The 22,304-nt window shown below is 42.3% G+C and overlaps 1 protein-coding gene across 3 annotated transcripts in view; it reads left to right on the top strand.

Annotated features, from left to right (window-relative positions):
• LOC126175360 (PE-PGRS family protein PE_PGRS5-like) overlaps positions 1 to 22,304 on the top strand; it is a 343,734-nt gene that overhangs the window by 2,152 nt on the left and 319,278 nt on the right. The window contains exon 2 of one of the 3 annotated variants that reach the window (XM_049922113.1): positions 9,647 to 9,766. In XM_049922113.1, coding sequence (XP_049778070.1) covers positions 9,647 to 9,766 — 120 coding nt within the window. Of the gene's footprint in view, positions 1 to 9,646; positions 9,767 to 18,570; positions 18,639 to 19,332; positions 19,608 to 22,304 lie in introns of those variants that run through there. The other 2 variants (XM_049922121.1, XM_049922120.1) reach the window with 2 other exon arrangements.

Here is a 22,304-nt window from a genome sequence, read left to right as displayed (position 1 = left end):
AAACAAGACTTTTCTACAGGAAATTTAATGTAGTTAAATTTTATATTGGGGCACTCATCAGCTACAGGCCGTACTTTTCAACTATTCAAGAAAAACGTGCAAAAATTACCTTCAATCGCGTTTTTCTTGTATAACTCGAAAACTCTGGCGTCCAGTGGAAACGCATCCCAGTACAACATTTAATTACATTAAAAAGGTCCTGTTCATTTTCCCTGTAGGACTAATAGTCTGTGTGCAGCGAGCGAGAAAATATGAAAATCTCGAACGTGGGGTTTGAAGGTGTTGTGGATTGCATAAAACCCATAGTTAGGGGTAGCCGAACCATCCTCTACAGTAGAGCAGAGTCGCAGATACCAGCATTTGATAGTTTGTCGGTAAGCTCGCTGCTAACCTGTATGAGGGGCAATTATCACGATTTAACCATCGCCTGAAAAAATAAATTTGCGTATCTAATTGCTTCGTTTATTTCCAAGCATATGTCCGCGACCGAAGAAGTCATCTGGATTTGACCTGACACGACCACAACATTTCCACTGCACCGCACGATACTCCGCATTATCAATGGGCTGCGACATTTTCTATTGTCTCTTTTAGCGGCTTGCTACGGTAATGTAATGCGGTGTTTTCAGTTTGTAACGGGACTGCAGACATGTACCTGCATTCAAACAAAAATTTAATTCGTAAAACGTAATCCTTTCGAAGTGATAATTAAAACCTTACGACTGCACCTCGTATAATGATCTGGGATGCGCCACTAATTTTTTTTGAACTGGCATGCTGTCTGTTATTGCGGGGCTTAGTCTCTCCTTCTCAGCACGGCTTTCTCTTTGCGTGCAACACTACTAAAGAGTCTACGTGTTCGGAGAAAGGAGAGCAGCCAGCAGCACTTCTCTGGACCGCCGGCACAAATTTCAACTGATTTCTTCTGAACTACTTTGACCGACGACACTGAGATTTCTGACAGTTTCTGGTGAAATATTTGTATTTTGATGCGAATCCAACTGGTAATCGCTGCTACACTCGGAAATAATGCTTTCGCAGATGTCAGTTCCGCAGAAAAGACGTTTCGGGACATGGACAATGTAGAAGTCGAAAGAAGGACAACATGATAAGACATAATGGTGCATTTTTCTACTATTTCATTAAAATTGGTAAAAATAATTTAGTCTAAAGAAAGTAAAATAGCAGATATCAAAGAAGTTAGAGATACTAATAATCAAAATTTTAAGAACAAATGTTGTTAAGAGTAGTTCAGATCACTTCTTGTAGGTGCAAAGACGGTAGTAACTTCTTAGGGGCAAAGAAAAATTAAAGATGCAGATATTCCTACGAAGAAAGAATGTACCATCAAGGAAACTTAGATAGTCTGAGAAAAAGAGTCTGTACAATTTCTTTATAAATTACGGTCACCAAACAAATTGAGGCCCCTAGAATTAGAAACAGTGAAGGGTATGTACCCAGGAATTGAAAAGTGCACAACTGAAGCAGTATTTGAAGCGCTGGGACACCAGGAAGAGGAAAGCTAAACCCGAAAAAGTTGTTGTGTAGTAATTGGTTGAGAGCAAGAGACGAACAGGATAGAGCTTTGTTTATTAAAATCAATAAAGAAGTAAAAAATACATCTGTTAAAGGGAAAATGAAATCTGAGAGGTTAAATGCGAGAAAGTCCATCGATGCTTGGGGGGCACAAAAGTGACAGCGGGATGGGAAATGGTTGTACTATCGAGGAAACAGGTAAAGAAAAGTGCAAACCTGCCGATTTTCAGTCTAGTAGAGTGGGAGAAGAATTTGAAGGCCTGCTGACAAAAAAAAGGATAGACTACAAGGAAATAATGTCAGAGATTGGAGAGACCCAGGATGATCAAGAGGTGGATAAAATAATCACGAAAGAGATACAGATTGCGGCTACACAAATAAAAATCTGTAAATCAACAGGGTCTGGAAATACGCCGATCTAGTTAGATATGACCCGAGTATTCTGCATAAATACCTATGTAGGTTATTTAATAGATGTACGAGTAGGTGGTAGGGCAGGCAATTCCAATACACTGGAACTTAGCGTATCTAAGCCCCCTACATTGAAAAACAAAATAAGAAAGTGTGTCGCGATTATCGTGACATACGTGTTACAACTTTAATTACCAGTGTATGGGAGGATTGTAAGGTCAGAAACGGGTAAGATTATAACTGAAGTGGAAAAACAAAGTGGCTTTCGAAGAGGCCGCTCATTTGTAAATAACATCTTTACCTTAAGGCAGATCATGGAAAAGAGACTAGAAAGAAATCTAAACAGTCATTTGGAGTTCATAGATCTTGACACAGCATATGACACAGTGCCACTATGGATAAGGTTCGAGGTCCTGTGGGCAAAGGAACTGCCAAAAAATTATGTAAAAGTATTATAAACCTCTGCAAGTCGGCAGAAAGTGTCATTAATGTGAGTAAAGAAATTTGTAGAGGCCTTCAAAAGAACTACAGAACTAATCCAAGGCTGCTGTGTCTCTTCCACACTCTTAAAGATGTATGTACAAAAGGCTCTAGACCCTGGGCATAGGGATTGATGTAGAAAGCTGTATGCAGACTTTTTTCTATGCTTACGACTCAGGTTGTCGAAGAAAACGATGAATAGGATAAGTCTTACATGCTTAGCAAGTTGTTGGAAGGATATAAAAATGAGAGAACGGAAAAGACGGAATATCTATGTTGTGGAGAGGAGGGAAGTAACTTTGACATAGTTGGATATTATATAATAGTGAGCAAACAGTTTAAGTATCTAGGATGTATACTATCACGTGATGGAAGATGTGACAGAGATATCCAACAACAGGTCAAGCAGGGAAGGGTGGCTACACAGATATTAAATTCTGCGCTTCGGTTCTCAAAAATTGTTTTAAAATGCGATTATACAGGTTCAGTATGGAACCAACAAGAAGTTACGGGATTGAGTGTTGGCAGCTCATAGAATGAAATAAAAACACAGTTAGAGCTTTCGAAATGGACCACTTGACAGGGGCACGTACAATTTCCTTCGTATGAAATGAGGAAATAAGAGAAAGAGCGCAGACTCCTTGTAGCATTATGGATAGAAAAGAAGGAAGACAGCTAGGATGGTTGGGGTATGTCAAAAGAATGGAAACAGACAGGTGGCCATAGAGAGCACTTTCATTGCAACCTGCTGGAAGGAAAAGAAGAGAAAGACCACGAAATGGTTGGCTAAGGGGTATCCAAGAAACGATGGAGAGAACAGGAACAGAAGAGGACGAGGAAGAATGGCGATATCGAAGCGTCTGTTGGCAGAGATGTGGGATGCGCTGACAACTGTATGACACTCGTGGTAATAATTACAAAAACATATGATGATAAGAACCAGCACTACTGCCATTACTGTAACTTTCTTCAATAAGAATATATGAGCCATTTCTCAAATGGCACCAAAATGTTTTATTACGTAATCGACTTCCTCTCCTCAAAACGTGTACAAAGACGTGTCACAAACCGTAACACAAAACTGACTTTGACTCTCCTGTACTAGCACGCAGCTGATGTAGTCGGCAGTAAACAAATGGAAAGAAAAGGGAAAATTTACACCAGTCGTAACTTTTCTGCTAACTTACTTTCTCCATGGATGATTAAAAGTTCTAGATTATCTTCGTTCTTGAAAATGTATTCACACAAATCTTCAACTGAAGTCGGTTGACTAAGTGACCAGTGTGCATTTTCCTTGTGTTTCCACCTGTTCACTCACAACTTCAGCAAATGGAGGAGTTACGCTTTCTCGGGTGCCTCAGTTGTGTACTGGTGCACGATACTCAGAATAAATTTTGGGTTACGGTTTTAATGACGCCATCCTTACGTGAAGGTTACGCTGTGATACGGTTTTGAATAAGCTTTGACGAGATGAGGTGAATTACCGAATAAAATATACAGCGTGCTATTTAAGAAAGACGTATTCCCGCTAATGTATTCGTAATGAACAAAGTTAAGGAATGGCAATCATGCCGGTAATGTCTCCCTAGTAGTTAAACAACATTTGCTATTTTTTCCCTAGTCAGCGCTAAACTTTAGGTCTTCCTGTAACTGGCTAGATAGAGTAGTTCAAAAACCGGAGGAAGGCAAGGTCACTTAAAACAACACGGGTGACTGTCAGACAACAGATCTAAAGTTCTGGAGTTCGATTCCCAGTCCTTCCCAGGACTTTAAAGTCAGTTACCGTTTATTTCACCGCTGCTAACGATTTTTGAATGTGACAAATACCATCTCAAGAAAAAAAAAATGTGCCAGAATTCCTCCCTTGCGATCTGTCTAAAGTAAACGTAAGAATGTCTTTGCGGAGTACACATTGCTACAACCATTGAGCGTTGATATTTATCATTTCAGGTCGGTTTTGGCTACCAAGGACGGTTATAAAGCATTTTATTCTGTGTGTTTCAAGCATGAATAATTTAAAGAACACCCGGACTGCGTCTGGGAATACCCTGTTTATGTTGCGTAATCTAGGGGCCCATCCAAAACCCAAGCGTTACTGCTTGGTCATTCTAACCTCAGTAGTCCGAAACATCGGCAACCCGTACCGCATTTAACCCTAAACGGGACAGACATCAACTCCTGTCCTTCAGAAAAGTGTCTAGGAGTAATAACAAATAAAAATGTAAATTGGACTGAGCATCTAACTGCAGCGTGCAAGGAGGCATCAGCGTCTCTCCATGCCGCGCAAAAATAAAAAAAGCTCTTACCACTTGACCTTAGAAAGAAACTTGTACGGACACTTATACTTCCAATTATTGATTACAGTGATGTCACCCGGCAAGGCCTTTCTCAGGAAAGCTTACGAAATCTGGAACTGGTTATGAATGCTTCTGTTCGTTATATTTGTAATGTTTGGCTCTTTGATCACTTTTCATTTTAAGCACATCTGTCCTGGTTGTGTGCAGACAAGCGCAGAGATTTCCATACCCTCTGTCTTCTCTACTGTCCCTCCAATGACCAGTGGCCCTTATATCTCTCACATCATTTTAATACTAGTTGTCATATAAAAATTGTGATTTCTTACGTAAAAAAAAGATACTATGTGTGTGAATCTCTCGTCGTTTGTAAGAGAAGGCCTGATGGCCCTCATCAAATGAGGTCAAATAAATAAATAAATAAAATATATATCACATGGAGAAATGTGATAATTTACTGCAATTTTTTATCACATCTGGAAAAGTAAGGAACTTAAAGAAAATTGCACAGTAAGTTCGCTCAGAACTTCTGTGAGGAATACTTAGAACCATTTTAGGTAAGCCGTTTCTTGCGTACAACAAAAAAAATTGGACATGGTATCCGGTGAATGTACTGACAGTGAGTTTATAGTGTGCGCACTGCTTCCAGCATAATTCTAGGGTGGGTAAGGGACAAGCGTCGGGAGTGGAGAAAGCCAGACGCGGCACGGACGCGTACTTCTGCAAGAGGAGCGGTAGCCGTCATAACCATGCATTTTTCTGCGTATCCCACTCAAGATGGCGCGCTTTCTGCTCCGAGTAGGAGAGCACCACCATTACTCGTTTTATCACGAAAACCTGAACGCACACAGAGAAGTGAAACACAACTGATGCTGAGCAAACAGTATTTGTTTGATATCTTACGTTAACAAAGACTAAAAAAAAAAAAAACATTTAGCGACCTGAAGTCTTGCAAAATCCACCGGATCAAAAATTTATTTGTTCGTAATTTTTTAGTCTATTTGACCTGATCAGATTAGGGCCAAGCTTTCATACACACAAAAATTCTTGTGCCATATTTTACATATATAATGATAATACTTACAACATTACAAATAGCCCAAATGGTAGTAACAGAAGGTGTGGAAGGATGATTTGAAAAAAAAAAAATCTGAGGAAAAAGAATTTACATAGGAGTAAGGGCTAATAATGATAATAACAATAATAAAATTATAATAATAAGATAAAGAAGAATATTGACGCTAGAACATACAGGCGTATTTACAGGCTTACAAATGTGAAACATTAAGACACAATGAGTTCTAACAAGGGGAACTCCCCATCGCAACCCCCTCACATTTAGTGGTAAGAGGGCCCAGTGGATACCCCGCCAAAAACTGAACACAGATCAAGCATGAAAACAGGAAGGAGGTTTACTGGACTGCGAAAAAAAAGTAAAACAGAAAAAGTGAACGGTCGAAGAACAACAAATGAAATATAGAGCAGCTAGTAAGGTAAATGACGTCGTGGTGGTTCAGTGGTTACGCCGGCATGATAGCTCAGGGTGTTCGGCCAGAGAGTTAGTTGCTCTCTGTAATAAAAAAAATAAAAGGAAAAACTGAGTGAATGGACCAAAAATCAACTTGAACGGGTGTCATGGGATGTCCGCTCAGAACAAATACAACGAACAAATTGAGATTTAAAATAAAAGTGGTTGCTGTGTTAGCCTATCACGCGGGCGAATAGTGTTCGCACCTTACTGGTGCCTTTTTTTCCACTTTATTCAAATATGTGACCTTGCCGAGGTGTAACGTCCGTTTGCAACAGCGAGGTGTAAGTTAGGGACGTATAATGACAGCTGATTCTGCACAAGTACTCTGTTAGCAGCCGAAAGGATGTGGCTTTCGAATGGGAACCGCAAACTTTGATGACAAAGCGACAAGTCAACAGACTCCTTCACCGGAAAACACGTCTGATGTGTCATACACGGCATTAGTGACAGTACATGTGTCATACGATAGGAATCTCTTATCGACGCACCTAATTTGTACGACTGGTAAGTGAGTGAGGTATGTCTCCTTGCCCGATATAGGTGTTCGGCCGGCCGCTGTGGCAGAGCGGTTCTAGCCGCTTCAGACTGGAATCGCGCGGCTACTACGATCGCAGGTTCGAATCCTGCCTAGGACATGGAGGTGTGTGATATCCTTAGGTTAGTTAGGTTTACGTAGTTCTAAGATTAGGGGACTGATGACCTCAGAGTTAAGTCCCATAGTTCAAATGGTTCAAATGGCTCTGAGCACTATGAGACTTAACATCTTAGGTCATCAGTCCCCTAGAACTTAGAACTACTTAAACCTAACTAACCTAAGGACATCACACACATCCATGCCCGAGGCAGGATTCGAACCTGCGAACGTAGCAGTCCCGCGGTTCTGGACTGCAGCGCCTAGTAAGTCCCTTAGTGATTAGAGCCATAGGTGTTGGTATGAATGGGAATGTGATCACTCCCAAGGAAATGATGGAAATATAATAGTTTGTCACATAAGCTGCAATAAATGAACTCAGCAGTTTCACAATCACACAGTTTTGTCTGTGCTCTGTCGAAACATATGTTTTTAACGTTTTTGAAATTGCGTTCCGTTTTGGAATACTCTTGAATTCCTTTGCTGTAACTTAATTCACACCCGTTTATTTGTTGTTTTTACATCTGTGAGACATCTATGTGGTATCTCGCCTGCTCTCACTGTTCATCACATTTACTTGCTACGGTAACGTATTCTTACCACATGACTCACATTCTATAACCAATGTATAGTATGACAACCGCCGAGACTACAGACAGAGAACAAACATTTCAATTACCGGACGGCCAGTTCATAATGTTGTGAAAAAGTTTTGACCACGCGTTATCAGCTTGGTAGTCTAACACCATGACCACGTACAGATGAGGCCGTTGCTATATGAGATTGCTATTTATTGTACTTCTTATTCTTGGACCGTTTACTACTTACATTTTGCTTTTTTTTTACAGTTTAATAGACCTTCGTCCTGTTTTCATGCTTGATCTGTGTGCAGTTTATGACGGGCTATCCAGTGGGACTTTTGCCGCTATATCAGAGAGGGGTGCGATGGGGGGGATTTCCTTGTAAGAAAGGATTTCTAATAGACTGAAGAAGCCAACGAAGTTGGTAAATGGGGAGTTCTGTTGGGGTTAGAGCGTTGTGTTGGGAATGGATTGATCTTAATTGTCTTAGAGTAAGGGATGCGTTTGAAAACAGAAGAATAATGTATTGTCGTTTTAGAGGGTTGGTCGTTAGCTTTCATTTGAAGTTTGAGATGAGATTAATTTCTCTGATATGCTGACGGAGATAGTCCCAACGTAGGAGTCTTTCTACTAAAAATGATTAAGGGAAAGGCAGTCATTTTATGGAAAGGGGCAAAACGGATTTTCCGCTGATGGAAACTAATGATTTTGATGCGCCCTGCAGATGAGATGGTTGAGACCGCGAAGGGGTGTGAGGAGTGTATACGTTGATTAAACAATAAATCAGGTAGAATTTGTGTAAATCTCTGGGTTCGTCTACACGTAGCCAGAAAAGATGCTCATGAGATGGCGACATATGACCAAAAATGACGAACTTCAAAGTTATATCCGAGGAAAGCTTTCGCAACCAGCTCCAAGCACCATATAATGAAGAGAGAAATCGCTGGGTAACGTCACAGAAGTCTACAACTCAAAATACAATTGGCAGGCAAGTAACCGAGGGAAGAGTTCTGTGACCCTTGCTGTTCATGTTCTATATTAACGAACTAGCACACAATATTAATAGTAACGTAAATATTTTTGTAGATGATAGAGTTATGTGTAAAAAATACTGCATAAATATTGAATCAGAACTTAATGAGATTTCAAAGTGGCGCAAAGATTGACAAGCCGTTGTAAATGTTGTGAAATTTAAAGTCGTGCACTTCACAAAACGATAAAACGTAATCTCTTATGAAATATCAATGAACCGTAGTTGGAATGAGTCAATTAATATAAATACTTAGGTGCAAAGTTTGGATTGATATAATATGGAACGATTACATAGGCTGAACCGTAGGTAACGCAGATGGCAGACCGAAGTTCATTGCTAGTATACTAGCAAAACGGAATCAGTCTACAACGTAGGTTCATTACAAACATTCGTTGACCCGTCATAGAATATTACTCATGTGTGTCGACCCATACCAAACAGGACTAAGATGACATATAAACGTATACAAAGAAGGACAACGACAATGGTCAGAGGTTTGTTCGATCCATGGATGAGCGTCATTCAGAGGTTGAAAACATCTCTGTTGGCTGACTCTTGAAGACAGACGTAAACAATCGCGTGAGAGCGTACATAAAAGGTTTCAGTAATCTGCTTTAAGTGAGATATACTAAAGCCATTACATTTCACTCCCGTTGGTATCACAAAGACAAGCTGTCACTAATTACAGCAGACATAGCGGTGTTAAAGCAGTCATTCTTCCCGTGCTCTATGTGTAAATGGAACAGAAGGGACCGCTAATAAATGGTTCATTGGCAAATAGCGTCTGCCATGCCCTTCAAACCGGTTTGGGGAGTATAATGATTGTACTGAGGATGTAGAAAATGCCCGCTCTCATGTATGTACGTGAAGCTCGCTGATGAGCTTCTTTGAACAAAAGAACAAAATGCTTTTGGGTGTTAGCCCACATCGTTATGAAACACTATAAAGTGACGCTTCGATCATCCTTACAGCTGCCGTCTTCAGGGCAACAAAATTTCTCTCGGCCATTCTGAAGAGAACCGCTTCGAAAGTCGGCTTTTTAGTGTTTCATAACGAAGGCCCAACACGAAAAAGAATTTTATTCAAACTGGCGCTGACAGTGGAAGTCTACGGACAGATGCGAATGAGGCTGTGTTGTTTGTCCGACAGCGGCAGCGGCTGCGGTTGCAGTGGCGCTGCTGTTGCTGCAGGTGGCGGCGGTCGCAGCAGCACCCAGGAACGCCGGCTGTCTGTCCTCCGGAGATCCCCGCTGTTGGCGCTCACACACAGGTAAGCTGGAAGATGAACTATTACATCTACCGACTTGACACAAAATCCTAAGAAGTTTCGTGTGCAGTCAGTACACGGATCAAAGCAATCTGTCAAGATACTCGGAGCCCATTCTGGGGGACTACGATACTAGAAGGTATCAGATAGATTATATAATGGTAAGACAGAGATTTAGGAACTAGGTTTTAAATTGTAAGACATTTCCAGGGGCAGATGTGGACTCTGACCACAATCTATTTGTTATGAACTGTAGATTAAAACTGAAGAAACTGCAAAAAGGTGGGAAATTAAGAAGATGGGACCTGGATAAACTGACTAAACCAGAGGTTGTACAGAGTTTCAGGGAGAAAATAAGGGAACAATTGACAGGAATGGGGGAAAGAACTACAGTAGAAGAAGAATGGGTTGCTTTGAGGGATGAAGTAGTGAAGGCAGCAGAGGATCAAGTAGGTAAAAAGACGAGGACTAGTAGCAATCCTTGGGTAACAGAAGAAATATTGAATTTAACTGATGAAAGGAGAACATATAAAAATGCAGTAAATGAAGCAGGAGAAAAGGAATACAAACGTCTCAAAAATGAGATCGACAGGAAGTGCAAAATGGCTAAGCAGGGATGGCTAAAGGACAAATGTAAGGATGTAGAGGCTTATCTCACTAGGGGTAAGATAGATACTGCCTACAGGAAAATTAAAGAGACCTTTGGAGAAAAGAGAGCCACTTGTATGAATATCAAGAACTCAGATGGAAACCCAGTTCTAAGCAAAGAATGGAAAGCAGAAAGGTGGAAGGAGTATATAGAGGGTCTGTACAAAGGCGATGAACTTGAGGACAATATTATGGAAATGGAAGAGAATGTAGATGAAGATGAAATGGGAGATACGATACTGCGTGAAGAGTTTGACAGAGCACTGAAAGACCTGAGTCGAAACAAGGCCCCGAGAGTAGACAACATTCCATTATAACTACTGACGGCCTTGGGAGAGCCAGTCCTGACAAAACTCTACCATCTGGTGAGCAAGATGTATGAGACAGGCGAAATACCCTCAGACTTCAAGAAAAATATAATAATTCCAATCCCAAAGAAAGTAGGTGTTGACAGATGTGGAAGTTACCGAACTATCAGTTTAATAAGTCACGACTGCAAAATTACTAACGCGAATTCTTTACAGACGAATGGAAAAACTGGTAGGAGCCGACCTCGGGGAAGATCAGTTTGGATTCCTTAGAAATGTTGGAACACGTGAGGCAATACTGATCCTACGACTTATCTTAGAAGAAAGATTAAGGAAAGGCAAACCTACGTTTCTAGCATTTGTAGACTTAGAGAAAGCATTTGACAATGTTGACTGGAATACTCTCTTTAAAATTCTAAAGGTGGCAGGGGTAAAATACAGGGAGCGAAAGGCTATTTACAATTTGTACAGAAAGCAGATGGCAGCTATAAGAGTCGAGGGACATGAAAGGGAAGCAGTGCTTGGGAAGGGAGTGAGAAAGATCTGTAGCCTCTCCCCGATGTTATTCAATCTGTATGTCGAGCAAGCAGTAAAGGAAACAAAAGAAAAGTTCGGAGTAGGTATTAAAATTCATGGAGAAGAAACAAAAATTTTGAGGTTCGCCGATGACATTGCAATTCTGTCAGAGACAGCAAAGGACTTGGAAGAGCAGTTGAACGGAATGGACAGTGTCTTGAAAGGAGGATATAACATGAACATCAACAAAAGCAAAACGAGGATAACGGAATGTAGTCGAATTAATTCGGGTGATGCTGAGGGAATTAGATTAGGAAATGAGACACTTAAAGTAGTAAAGGAGTTTTGCTATTTGGGGAGCAAAGTAGCTGATGATAGTCGAAGTAGAGAGGATATAAAATGTAGACTGGCAACGGGAAGGAAGGCGTTTCAGAAGAAGAGAAATTTGTTAACATCGAGTGTATATTTAAGTGTCAGGAAGTCGTTTGTGAAAGTATTTGTATGGAGTGTAGCCATGTATGGAAGTGAAACGTGGACGATAAATAGTTTACACAAGAAGAGAATAGAAACTTTCGAAATGGGTGCTACAGAAGAATGCTGAAGATTAGATGGGTAGATCACATAACTAATGAGGAGGTATTGAACAGAATTGGGGAGAAGAGGAGTTTGTGGCACAACTTGAGAAGAAGAAGGGACCTGTGGTGGGACATGTTCTGTGGCATCAAGGGATCACCAATTTAGCATTGGAGGGCAGCGTGGAGGATAAAAATCGTAGAGGGACAAGAGATGAATACACTAGGCAGATTCAGAAGGATGTAGGTTGCAGTAATTACTGGGAGATGAAGAAGCTTGCACAGGATAGAGTAGGATGGAGAGCTGCACCAAACCACTCTCAGGACTGAAGACCACAACAACAACAACAATACGTTTCAAATCCTCTTCCAGCCATAGAGATTTTCGTTTCCTGCGCTTCCTCTAAATCGTTTAAGACAATTAATGGGTAGGTTTCTTTGAAACGCGCAATCCTGATTTCCTTACCCATCCTTTCCTTCTCAAAGCTTCTGCTCAATCTGTAATGTCCTCGTTTTTAATGGAAAATGACAGAGACAAGACACAAATACTAAATTACGCTTTCCAAAAGTGGTTTGACAGGAGAAGACGGTGCTGTTGTTCCTTCTTTAAATTGTCGGACGAACGTCAAAATAACAAATATCGAAATAAGTGACCACGGGATAGAGAAGCAACTGCAACTGCTCAACAGAGGAAAGGCGACAGGACGTGATGGGAACCATAAAATTCTATGCATAGTATGAGGAAATAGATCCTCTTCTAGCAACAGCGTACTATACGGCGCAGGAGGGAAGAAGCTTTCCTAGTGACCAGAAGAAATTGGAGGTCATTTGGGCTCTCAAAAAGGGTTAGCAGACAGACACGTAAAACTATAGGCCTGTAACACTGACGACGACCTGCTATAGAATTTTGGAACTTGTTTTGGAACATTCTCACATACCATGACATTTCTGAAGTTCGAAAAATCTCCGCTTTAGGAATCAATGTGGCTTCCGTAAACAAGGATCTGTGAAACAGAGCTCATTCTCTGTTCGAGCACGAGACGCAGAAAGCAGAGAGCACAGATTAATGTCATGTTTCTTCATCTCTGGAAGGTGTTTAATAAAATTCCACACTGCCACCTGAAGAACAAAATACAATCCTACGGAATAACAGACCAGCTGTGTGACTGGACTGACGGGTTTCTAGTAAACAGGAAACAATATGTCATTCTTAGCAGAGTAACTGCAGGCCACAGTGATGGAGTGTTAAAGCACCATTACTTTCGTCAGAATACGAGTATAAATGACGTAGTGGATAAAATCGTAAGTTGCATGATTCTTTTCACGGATAATTTCATTGTGCACGGAAAAGTCGCAACGCTAGAAAATTCTAGGGAAATGAAGGAAGTTCTGCAGGGGATCGACACTTTCTGCAGACACTGGTAGTTGATCCTCGACATAAACAGATGTAACCCATTATTGTATAGTTAGGCGGGTGCAGAAAAATTACTAGGGGGCTGTAAAACAAGGTATCAGTCCAGGGACCGGACTCTGCATTAGCTGACTGTGTTACGTCGTCGATGTTAGAGAGCGGCTGGACCGTCACCTCTTGGGCATGGATGAGGCATACCTCGATGGCAGATGACATGCTCGGCGCTCGAAGGAACTTGTAAAAGGTCATTAACAAACAAGCACTTAAAATCCAAAATACGCTGTTGTCTTCATTCTTGTCTGCGAGTAGTAGCGGCGGGCAGAAGGGCGCTAGCCACGCGGGTATTCGCTGACACCCGCACGCTCCGCGCCATGTCAGCCTCTCTAGCGGCGGAAGCACCCATACGCTCCTCCCTGAATGTGCGAAGGTGGACTGGGTCACACTGCGGCCTCCGTCAGGTGTAAGGCCCGCAGCATATGAGTACGCATACAGCAACAGAAGGCAGGCAGCGCCTGTGGCATGCCCCTCTGTGATGACGATTGTTGAGTGCTCTCTGGCCCACCAACTAGGCCTGTGATAGGCCTGGCGGTGACTGTCATTCTCAGCTTCGCATCAGTTTCGACTCGAACACAGGATTGCAGCCTGGAGTGGCAAAGTCCACTTGGCAGGACTCGCTGTTCCAACAGAAGACATAGACTGACATAGGTCCAACTTCCTGATTGGCTGGAAACTGAGTACAAGTAGATCCAGTCACTAAGTATGAGTGACATTTACAAAGGAACTGTTTGACTTGCACTGCTATCGGAAGGCGATGATAACTCCCCTTTCAAGACTGGTCAGCTTTCAGCACCTGACTGTAGCTGAAAGGTATCTTAGCTTCGCCTTTCAGAAGCAGTAGTGAACATATTCTGCAGCATCAGTTCTCTGAATAACCGTTCTTACATCTGAGTTATGCCTTCGTAATTCACTCTACGTGGTCAACAAGATGATGGCATTCTTCTCTCTTTCTATGATGTCATTTTTACGCCTTGGCATCTTTCACACCCAGTTCTTAATGCGTATAGCAATTAACTCTGCCATGCAGCTGTATTACATGCAACAACAGCTCTCCTTCCTTGTTGGCATTCCACCCATCTGTTGCACACTGACCTGCCTTGTTCGCCTCTTGCGTTACAGGGGGAAGACTTGTAAAATTCTACTCAACTATCAAGTGTATTATTTCTTGGCTCTTCAGTATCTAGGAGTAAGTGTACGAAGGTGCTTAAAGTGAATGTATACACATAAAACAAATCGCAGGTAAGGCAGATCCATTGGAAACACGCTCAGAAGTTAAGCTATCCACAAAGGAATAGCGTACAATACCACCGTTTGTCCAATACCTGAAATATTCCTAGTTAGCTAGGAATCCGTATCAGAAGAAGATCGAGAGAAGATCAGTGTGTTTCGTTACAGGTTCACTTACTAAGCGTTGCGACTTTACAGAGATGCTCAATGGACACCAGTGGCAGACGCTACAAAAGAGGCGTTCTGCATCGCAGCGTAGTTGACTGGTAAAAGTTCGGAAAGCTTGCGTTCCTAGCATATCATTTCAGGCTTAAAATATCCTATGATATATGGTTACAAAATCTCCTGTTCGATTTAGGCTGGCAAAGAGATAACGGTGGAGCTTAGTGAATAAAATTGTCTTGCGATGAGCAAATATGAAAATCGGTAAAACTTTTTTTTTTCCAGTGAGGTACCCTGTAACTGATCTTATAATATGCAGTTTTATTCACACTCACCTATGCTCTGTCTTTCTGTACATAGGCGTATATCTGCCTTCAGTGAAGAAGGATGATATATGCTGACAATAGCAACTAGAATTCGCTTATGTGCAAACATAGCAATGACAGTTGAAAGAAAACTGTACAAAAGAATGTAGAACATGTTTCTGTTGTAGCGTCAGGAGCTTCTATTACCGAAATAAAACTCAATCTTTTGCAGTATTTACTAGCATTTATTGTGTTGCATGTTATGAATAATTTGTCTGAGGATAGGAGGGATATCAATAGTTTCAGTTTAATGCTCTATCATGTTTAATAGTAGACAGATTAACAGAAAATTGTAAAGTACTGAAAAGTTAGTAACTGCACCATTCCCACACAAGTCAAATTAATTCACAATAGGATTTCATAATCTACGAATAAGTTGTTGACGTACATACAAACATACTTTGTTTAACTAGCTTCATGAGAAAAATAAACATTAGGCCAAACTTTCTGCACCAATGAAAACATGACACAAATTGTCTTATTATACCGCGTCATAATGTATAAAAATACTGCTGCTGGGTCTAACCCAGAAGAAGACCGCTACAGCCGTGGCCGAAGCGTTGGTTTTTCTCCAGCTGCTTGGGAGATCCAGTCCTGACAAAACTCTACTATCTGGTGAGGAGGATGTATGAGACAGGCGAAGTACCCTCAGACTTCAAGAAGAATATAATAATCGCAATTCCAAAGAAAGCAGGTGTTGACAGACGTGAAAATTACCGAACTATCAGTTTAATAAGTCACAACTACAAAATACTAACACGAATTCTTTACAGACGAATGGAAAAACTGGTAGAAGCTGACCTCGGGGAAGATCAGTTTGGATTCCGTAGAAATGATCGAACACGTGAGACAATACTGACCTTACGACTTATCTTAGAAGAAAGATTAAGGAAAGGCAAACCTACGTTTCTAGCATTTGTAGACTTAGAGAAAGCATTTGACAATGTTGACTGGAATACTCTCTTTAAAATTCTAAAGGTGGCAGGGGTAAAATACAGGGAGCGAAAGGCTATTTACAATTTGTACAGAAACCAGATGGCAGTTATAAGAGTCGAGGGACATGAAAGGGAAGTAGTGGTTGGGAAGGGAGTGAGAAATGGTTGTAGCCTCTCCCCAATGTTATTCAATCTGTATATTGAGCAAGCAGTAAAGGAAACAAAAGAAAAATTTGGAGTAGGTATTAAAATCCATGGAGAAGAAATAAAATCTTTGAGGTTCGCCGATGACATTGTTATTCTGTCAGAGATAGCAAAGGACTTGGAAGAGCTGTTGAACGGAATGGACACTGTCTTGAAAGGAGGATATAACATGAACATCAACAAAAGCAAAACGAGGATAATGGAATGTAGTCGAATTAAGTCGGGTGATGCTGAGGGAATTAGATTAGGAAATGAGACACTTAAAGTAGTAAAGGAGTTTTGCTATTTGGGGGGCAAATTAACTGATGATGGTCGAAGTAGAGAAGATGTAAAATGTAGACTGGCAATTGCAAGGAAAGCGTTTCAGAAGAAGAGAAATTTGTTAACATCGAGTATAGATTTACGTGTCAGGAAGTCGTTTGTGAAAGTATTTGTATGGAGTGTAGGCATGTATGGAAGTGAAACATGGACGATAAATAGTTTGGACAGGAAGAGAATAGAAGCTTTCGAAATGTGGTGCTACAGAAGAATGCTGAAGATTAGATGGGTAGATCACATAACTGAATAGGATTGGGGAGAAGAGGAGTTTGTGGCACAACTTGACAAGAAGAAGGGACCATTTGGTAGGACGTGTTCTGAGGCATCATGGGATCATAAATTTAGCATTGGAGGGCAGTGTGGAGGGTAAAAATCGTAGAGGGAGACCAAGAGATGAATACACTAAGCAGATTCAGAAGAATGTAGGTTGCAGTAGGTACTGGGAGATGAAGAAACTTGCACAGGATAGGGTAACATGGAGAGCTGCATCAAACCAGTCTCAGGACTGAAGACCACAACAACAACAACAACAACAACAGTAGTTTTACGCATTATGACGCGGTACCACACCCAGAAAACTTTTATGTCGACTGACTCTGGCCGTGGAAGCCTACGCAATTATGTCTTATTATATGTTATATTTAACGTTATTTAATATTACTCTGTACGTTAAGAGAGAGTCATGTCATCCCACAACTGGAAAGTTCGCGGACTGATTTGCAGAAAATCTTAGACTTCGTTTAATCACCAGTCAGTGCTTCTCCTTCCATCACTAAGGTATATGTGATGAGCTACAATTTTCGCTGTGTTCTGAAATTCTTGTGTAAATATTTGGTATTCCCAGATCAAGAAAAGGCAAGACCATCAGTTCCAATAAAATCGCCGGCCGGAGTGGCCTTGCGGTTCTAGGACAACAGTCTGGAAACGCAAGACCGCTACGGTCGCAGGTTCGAATCCTGCCTCGGGCATGGATGTGTGTGATGTCCTTTGGTTAGTTAGGTTTAAGTAGCTCTAAGTTCTAGGGGACTGGTGACCTCAGAAGTTGAGTCCCATGGTGCTCAGAGCCATTTGAACCATTTGAACAATACAATAAAATCATTCTTATAACAACAATGAGGTACTAAAAACGCTTTGATGACCGCTTGTCACTTACTGTAGATGAACTAATTCCAACATACATTGAAATTAGACCACAAAAAATTCAAATACGATTGAAATTCCTGTAAAACAATCATGTCGTACATACACGTAGCACAATGTATTTATTTCTTCTTTATTCATCTGACTGCAACAGGTACCGATGAGCAGCATCACGCTCTTGGGACACCAGACACTCAGAAATCGTCGCTTACTCCGTCAAAGGTTGAGAATGACAACACATGGCTACATTCTGAACAAGAGGATGCTGAACATGGAAGAAGTGAGCAACACTCAGTACAAAATGTAAAGAAGAAACCTTTATATGGCTGGTCTAGTCTCATAAAAGCTATAATTCAGGAGAAAGAAAATAGAAGCAGAAGCGAAGAAGATGACAGCAGCGACAGCAGTAGCAATGACAGCAGTGACAGCAGCGGAAGTGACAATGAAAATTCTAGTGGTGATAACAGCGACAGCAATGAAAGTGATGGAGATGATAGTAACAGCAGTAGTAGTGATGAGGAAAATACTAGTGGTAATAACAGTGGCAGTAATGACAGTGATGAAGATGACAGTAGTAATGATGAAGAAAATACTAGTGGTAATAACAGTGGCAGCAATGAGAATGATGAAGACGACAGTAACAGTAGCAACAGCAGTAGTAACGATGATGAAAACAATAGTGGTAATCACGGTGGCAGTAATGACAGTGATGAAGATCACAGTGGTAATGATGATGAAAATACTAGTGGTAATAACAGTGGCAGCAATGAGAGTGATGAAGATGACAGTGGCAATAGCAACAGCAGTAGTAACGATGATGAAAACAACAGTGGTAATAACAATCAAAGTAATGAGGATGACAGTGACAGTGGAAATGGTGGTGGAGGCGATAGTGGAGATGGAGGCAATGGTGGAGATGGTGGTGATGGTGGAGATGGAGGCGATGGAGGCGACAGTGGAGACGGAGGCGATGGTGGAAATGGAGGCAATGGTGGAGACGGTGGCGATGGAGGTGATGGTGGAGATGGTGGCGATGGAGGTGATGGTGGAGATGGAGGCAATGGAGGAGACGGAGGTGATGGAGGAGATGGAGGCAATGGAGGAGATGGAGGCGATGGAGGAGATGGAGGCGATGGTGGAGATGGTGGCGATGCTGGAGACGGAGGTGATGGTGGAAATGGAGGTGATGGTGGAGACGGAGGTGATGGTGGAGATGGAGGCGATGGTGGAGACGGAGGCGATGCTGGTGATGGTGGAAATGGAGGTAATGGTGGAGACGGAGGCGATGGTGGAGACGGAGGTGATGGTGGAAATGGTGGTGATGGAGGTGATGCTGGAGATGGAGGCGACGGTGGAGACGGAGGCAATGGAGGCGATGGAGGAGATGGAGGCGATGGAGGAGGTGGAGGCGATGGTGGAGATGGAGGTGATGGTGGAGACGGAGGGGATGGTGGAGACGGAGGCGATGGTGGAGATGGAGGCGATGGTGGAGACGGAGGCGATGGTGGAAATGGAGGCGATGGTGGAAATGGAGGTAATGGTGGAGAAGGAGGCGGTGGTGGAGACGGAGGCGATGGAGATGGTGGTGATGGAGGTGATGCTGGAGATGGAGGCAATGGTGGAGACGGAGGCAATGGAGGAGACGGAGGTGATGGAGGAGACGGAGGCAATGGAGGAGATGGAGGCGATGGAGGAGACGGAGGCGATGGAGGAGACGGAGGCGATGCTGGAGATGGAGGTGGTGGTGGAGACGGAGGTGATGGTGGAGACGGAGGTGATGGTGGAGATGGAGGTGATGGTGGAGATGGTGGTGATGGAGGTGATGCTGGAGATGGAGGCGATGGTGGAGATGGAGGCAATGGTGGAGATGGAGGCAATGGTGGAAACGGAGGCGATGGTGGAGACGGAGGTGATGGTGGAGATGGAGGCAATGGTGGAGATGGAGGTGATGGTGGAGATGGAGGCGATGGTGGAGATGGAGGTGATGGTAGTGATGGAGGTGATGGAAATGATGAAGGCAGTGGTGGTAATGATGACAATGGTCAGTCTGATAATGAAAGTGGCAATGATAATGGAGGCAGTACTACAGAAGGTAATATTGGTGATTGCCCTGCTGTGGGAAGTTGCCCATTACACGAAGATGCCGGATCGGATGTTACTTTGCTGCCACATGCAACTGACTGTGGAAAGTACTGTGCATGTGAGCATGGTATTCCAGTAACCATGCCTTGTCCTGATGGACTCTATTTCAACCCAGAACTGAGAGTCTGTGATTGGCCTTGGGCTGCAGGCTGTAAGGCACCTACCCACCTTGGGAGTATAGCATACTTCTTGGCACAAATCTTACGCCGACATCATTAATGGATTCCACTCTGTACATCAACATAATCTGATGCAGATATACTATTACAGGAGAATGTAGCAGCTGTAACTATTATATTGTTTTACAGTCAATATTTATTGTACTTTGAGCACAAATAAATTTTTTATACAGTGAACAGACTTATTTGTTTGTTCGAATTGGAAATAAAGTATCCTTAGCACAGCTTGAAGTAACTCTCCAAACTTTTATCTATTCAATAAATCCATTTTTCTACCATGTGTCTGATTTGTTTCCTTTCTTCAGTATAACGTCATTACCATCGTGCCGGTTTCAACACCTTTGCCATCATCCCATTATCTCATCCTTGTCTTTACCCCATTACAATACACTGAATTCCCAAAGAAACTGCTACACCGGCCTAATGTTGTATAGGGCCCCCAACGAGTGCGCAGAAATCCAGCAACACGACATGGCCTGAACTCAACTAATGTCTGAAGCAGTGCCGGAGAGAGTTGACAACATGAATCCTGTAGGGATATCCATAAATACGTAAGAGTACGAGGGGTGGACATCTCTGTTGAACAGCACATTGCAAGGCATTCCGGTTATGCTCAATAATATTCATGTCTGGAGAGTTTGGTGGCCAGCGGAAGTGTTCAGAAGAGTGTTCCTGGAGCCACTCTGCAGCAATTTTGGACGTGTGATGTTGGAGATGGAGGCGATGGTGGAGATGGAGGCAATGGTGGAGATGGAGGCAATGGTGGAGATGGAGGCGATGGTGGAGACGGAGGTGTCCTGTTGTAACTGCCCAAGTCCGTCGGAATGCATAATGGTCGTGAATGGATTCAGGTGATGAGACAGGATGCTTACGTACTTGTCACCTGTCAGAGTCGTATCAAGGCGTATCAGGGTCCCATATCACTCCAACTGCGCACGCCCCACATCATTACAGAGCCTCTATCAGCTTTAACATTCCCCCATTGACATGCAGGGTCAGTGGATTCATGAGGTTTTCTCCATACCCGTATCCGTACACATCCATCCGCTCGATACAATTTGAAGAGGGTCGCCCGACCAGGCAACATATTTCCAGTCATCAACACTCCAATGTCGGCGTTGACGGGCCTAGGCGAGGCCTGAAGCTTTCTGTCATCAAGGGAACACGAGTGGGCCTTCGGCTACGAAAGCTTGTATCGATGATGTTTCGTTGAAAGGTCCGCACGCTGACATTTGTTGATGGCCCAGCGTTGAAATCTGCAGCAATTTGCTGAAGGGTTGCACTTCTGTGACGTTAAACGATTCTCTTCAATTGGTCCCGTTCTTGCAGGATCTTTTTCCGGCCGCAGCGATGTCGAAAATTTTATGTTTTACCGGATTCCTAATATTCACGGCACACCCGTGAAATGATCGTAAGGTAAAATCCTTACTTCATCGCTGCCTCGGAGGTACTGAGTTCCATCGCTCGTGCACCGACTATAACACCACGTTTGGACTCACTTAAATCTTGATAACCTGCCTTTGTATCAGCAGTAACCGATCTATCAACTGCTCCAGAGACTTGCTGACCGCAGCGCCGTATTCTGCCTGTTTACATATCTCTGAATACGCATGCCTATGTCAGTTTCTTTGGTCCTTCAGTGTGGTAGGGGTTTATGAGAGAGATGATAATCAGTATTGATGATGGGCGCGAAGAGGCACAGTAAGGGACAGTGTGAAGTAACTAGCATTTTTATATTTGCGCAATATTCCATTGGTGATTTTTAAGACATAGGAATGACATTTTGTGAATGGTATTGCGAGTACATTTTATTTAATAGTTTCACATCAAAGAGAGTTCCAAACGTAAATAAATCCGTGTCAGTACAAAGATTAATCAGGAATTAGCAGCATAGGAGTGGAGAAGTATGAAGAAATTTGCATAAAGATTTTACTTTCTGATTTCCTGCAACGCCTCAGATCACTTCTTCGTTAGGTCTAAGAGCAGTCAGATCACACTGTGGACTCCATTTGTTCTGACAATGCTTCTATACTAAAGAAACATCGTAACGAAACTGTTCGCCGTCTTCATTACTAACTGCACTAGTTATCAGGGAAGAAGACCAAATGATGGGACTAGAAATTTGACACGTAACAATTATGTGTCATTGAATACGACTTATCGTCAATGTTGCCAAACCTTCTTCATGTCCTGTAGTTTGATTTCTGAACTAATGACCATTATTGGCATTTTACTATACACATCTACGTAACAGTTACCCTGTATGCACCGTTTTAAAGCATATCGTTGTTAAATCTTAGTGAATCCAAGTTGCAAACATCACTTCATTTTTGAGCTCAGAATCCACGACTAAGCCG

This window comes from Schistocerca cancellata, chromosome 3, assembly GCF_023864275.1.
Source record: "Schistocerca cancellata isolate TAMUIC-IGC-003103 chromosome 3, iqSchCanc2.1, whole genome shotgun sequence".
In the NCBI taxonomy this organism is placed as follows: Eukaryota; Metazoa; Arthropoda; class Insecta; order Orthoptera; family Acrididae; genus Schistocerca; species Schistocerca cancellata.
Note: the sequence above shows the minus strand (reverse complement) of the source record. Positions and strands in the feature narration are given on the sequence as shown.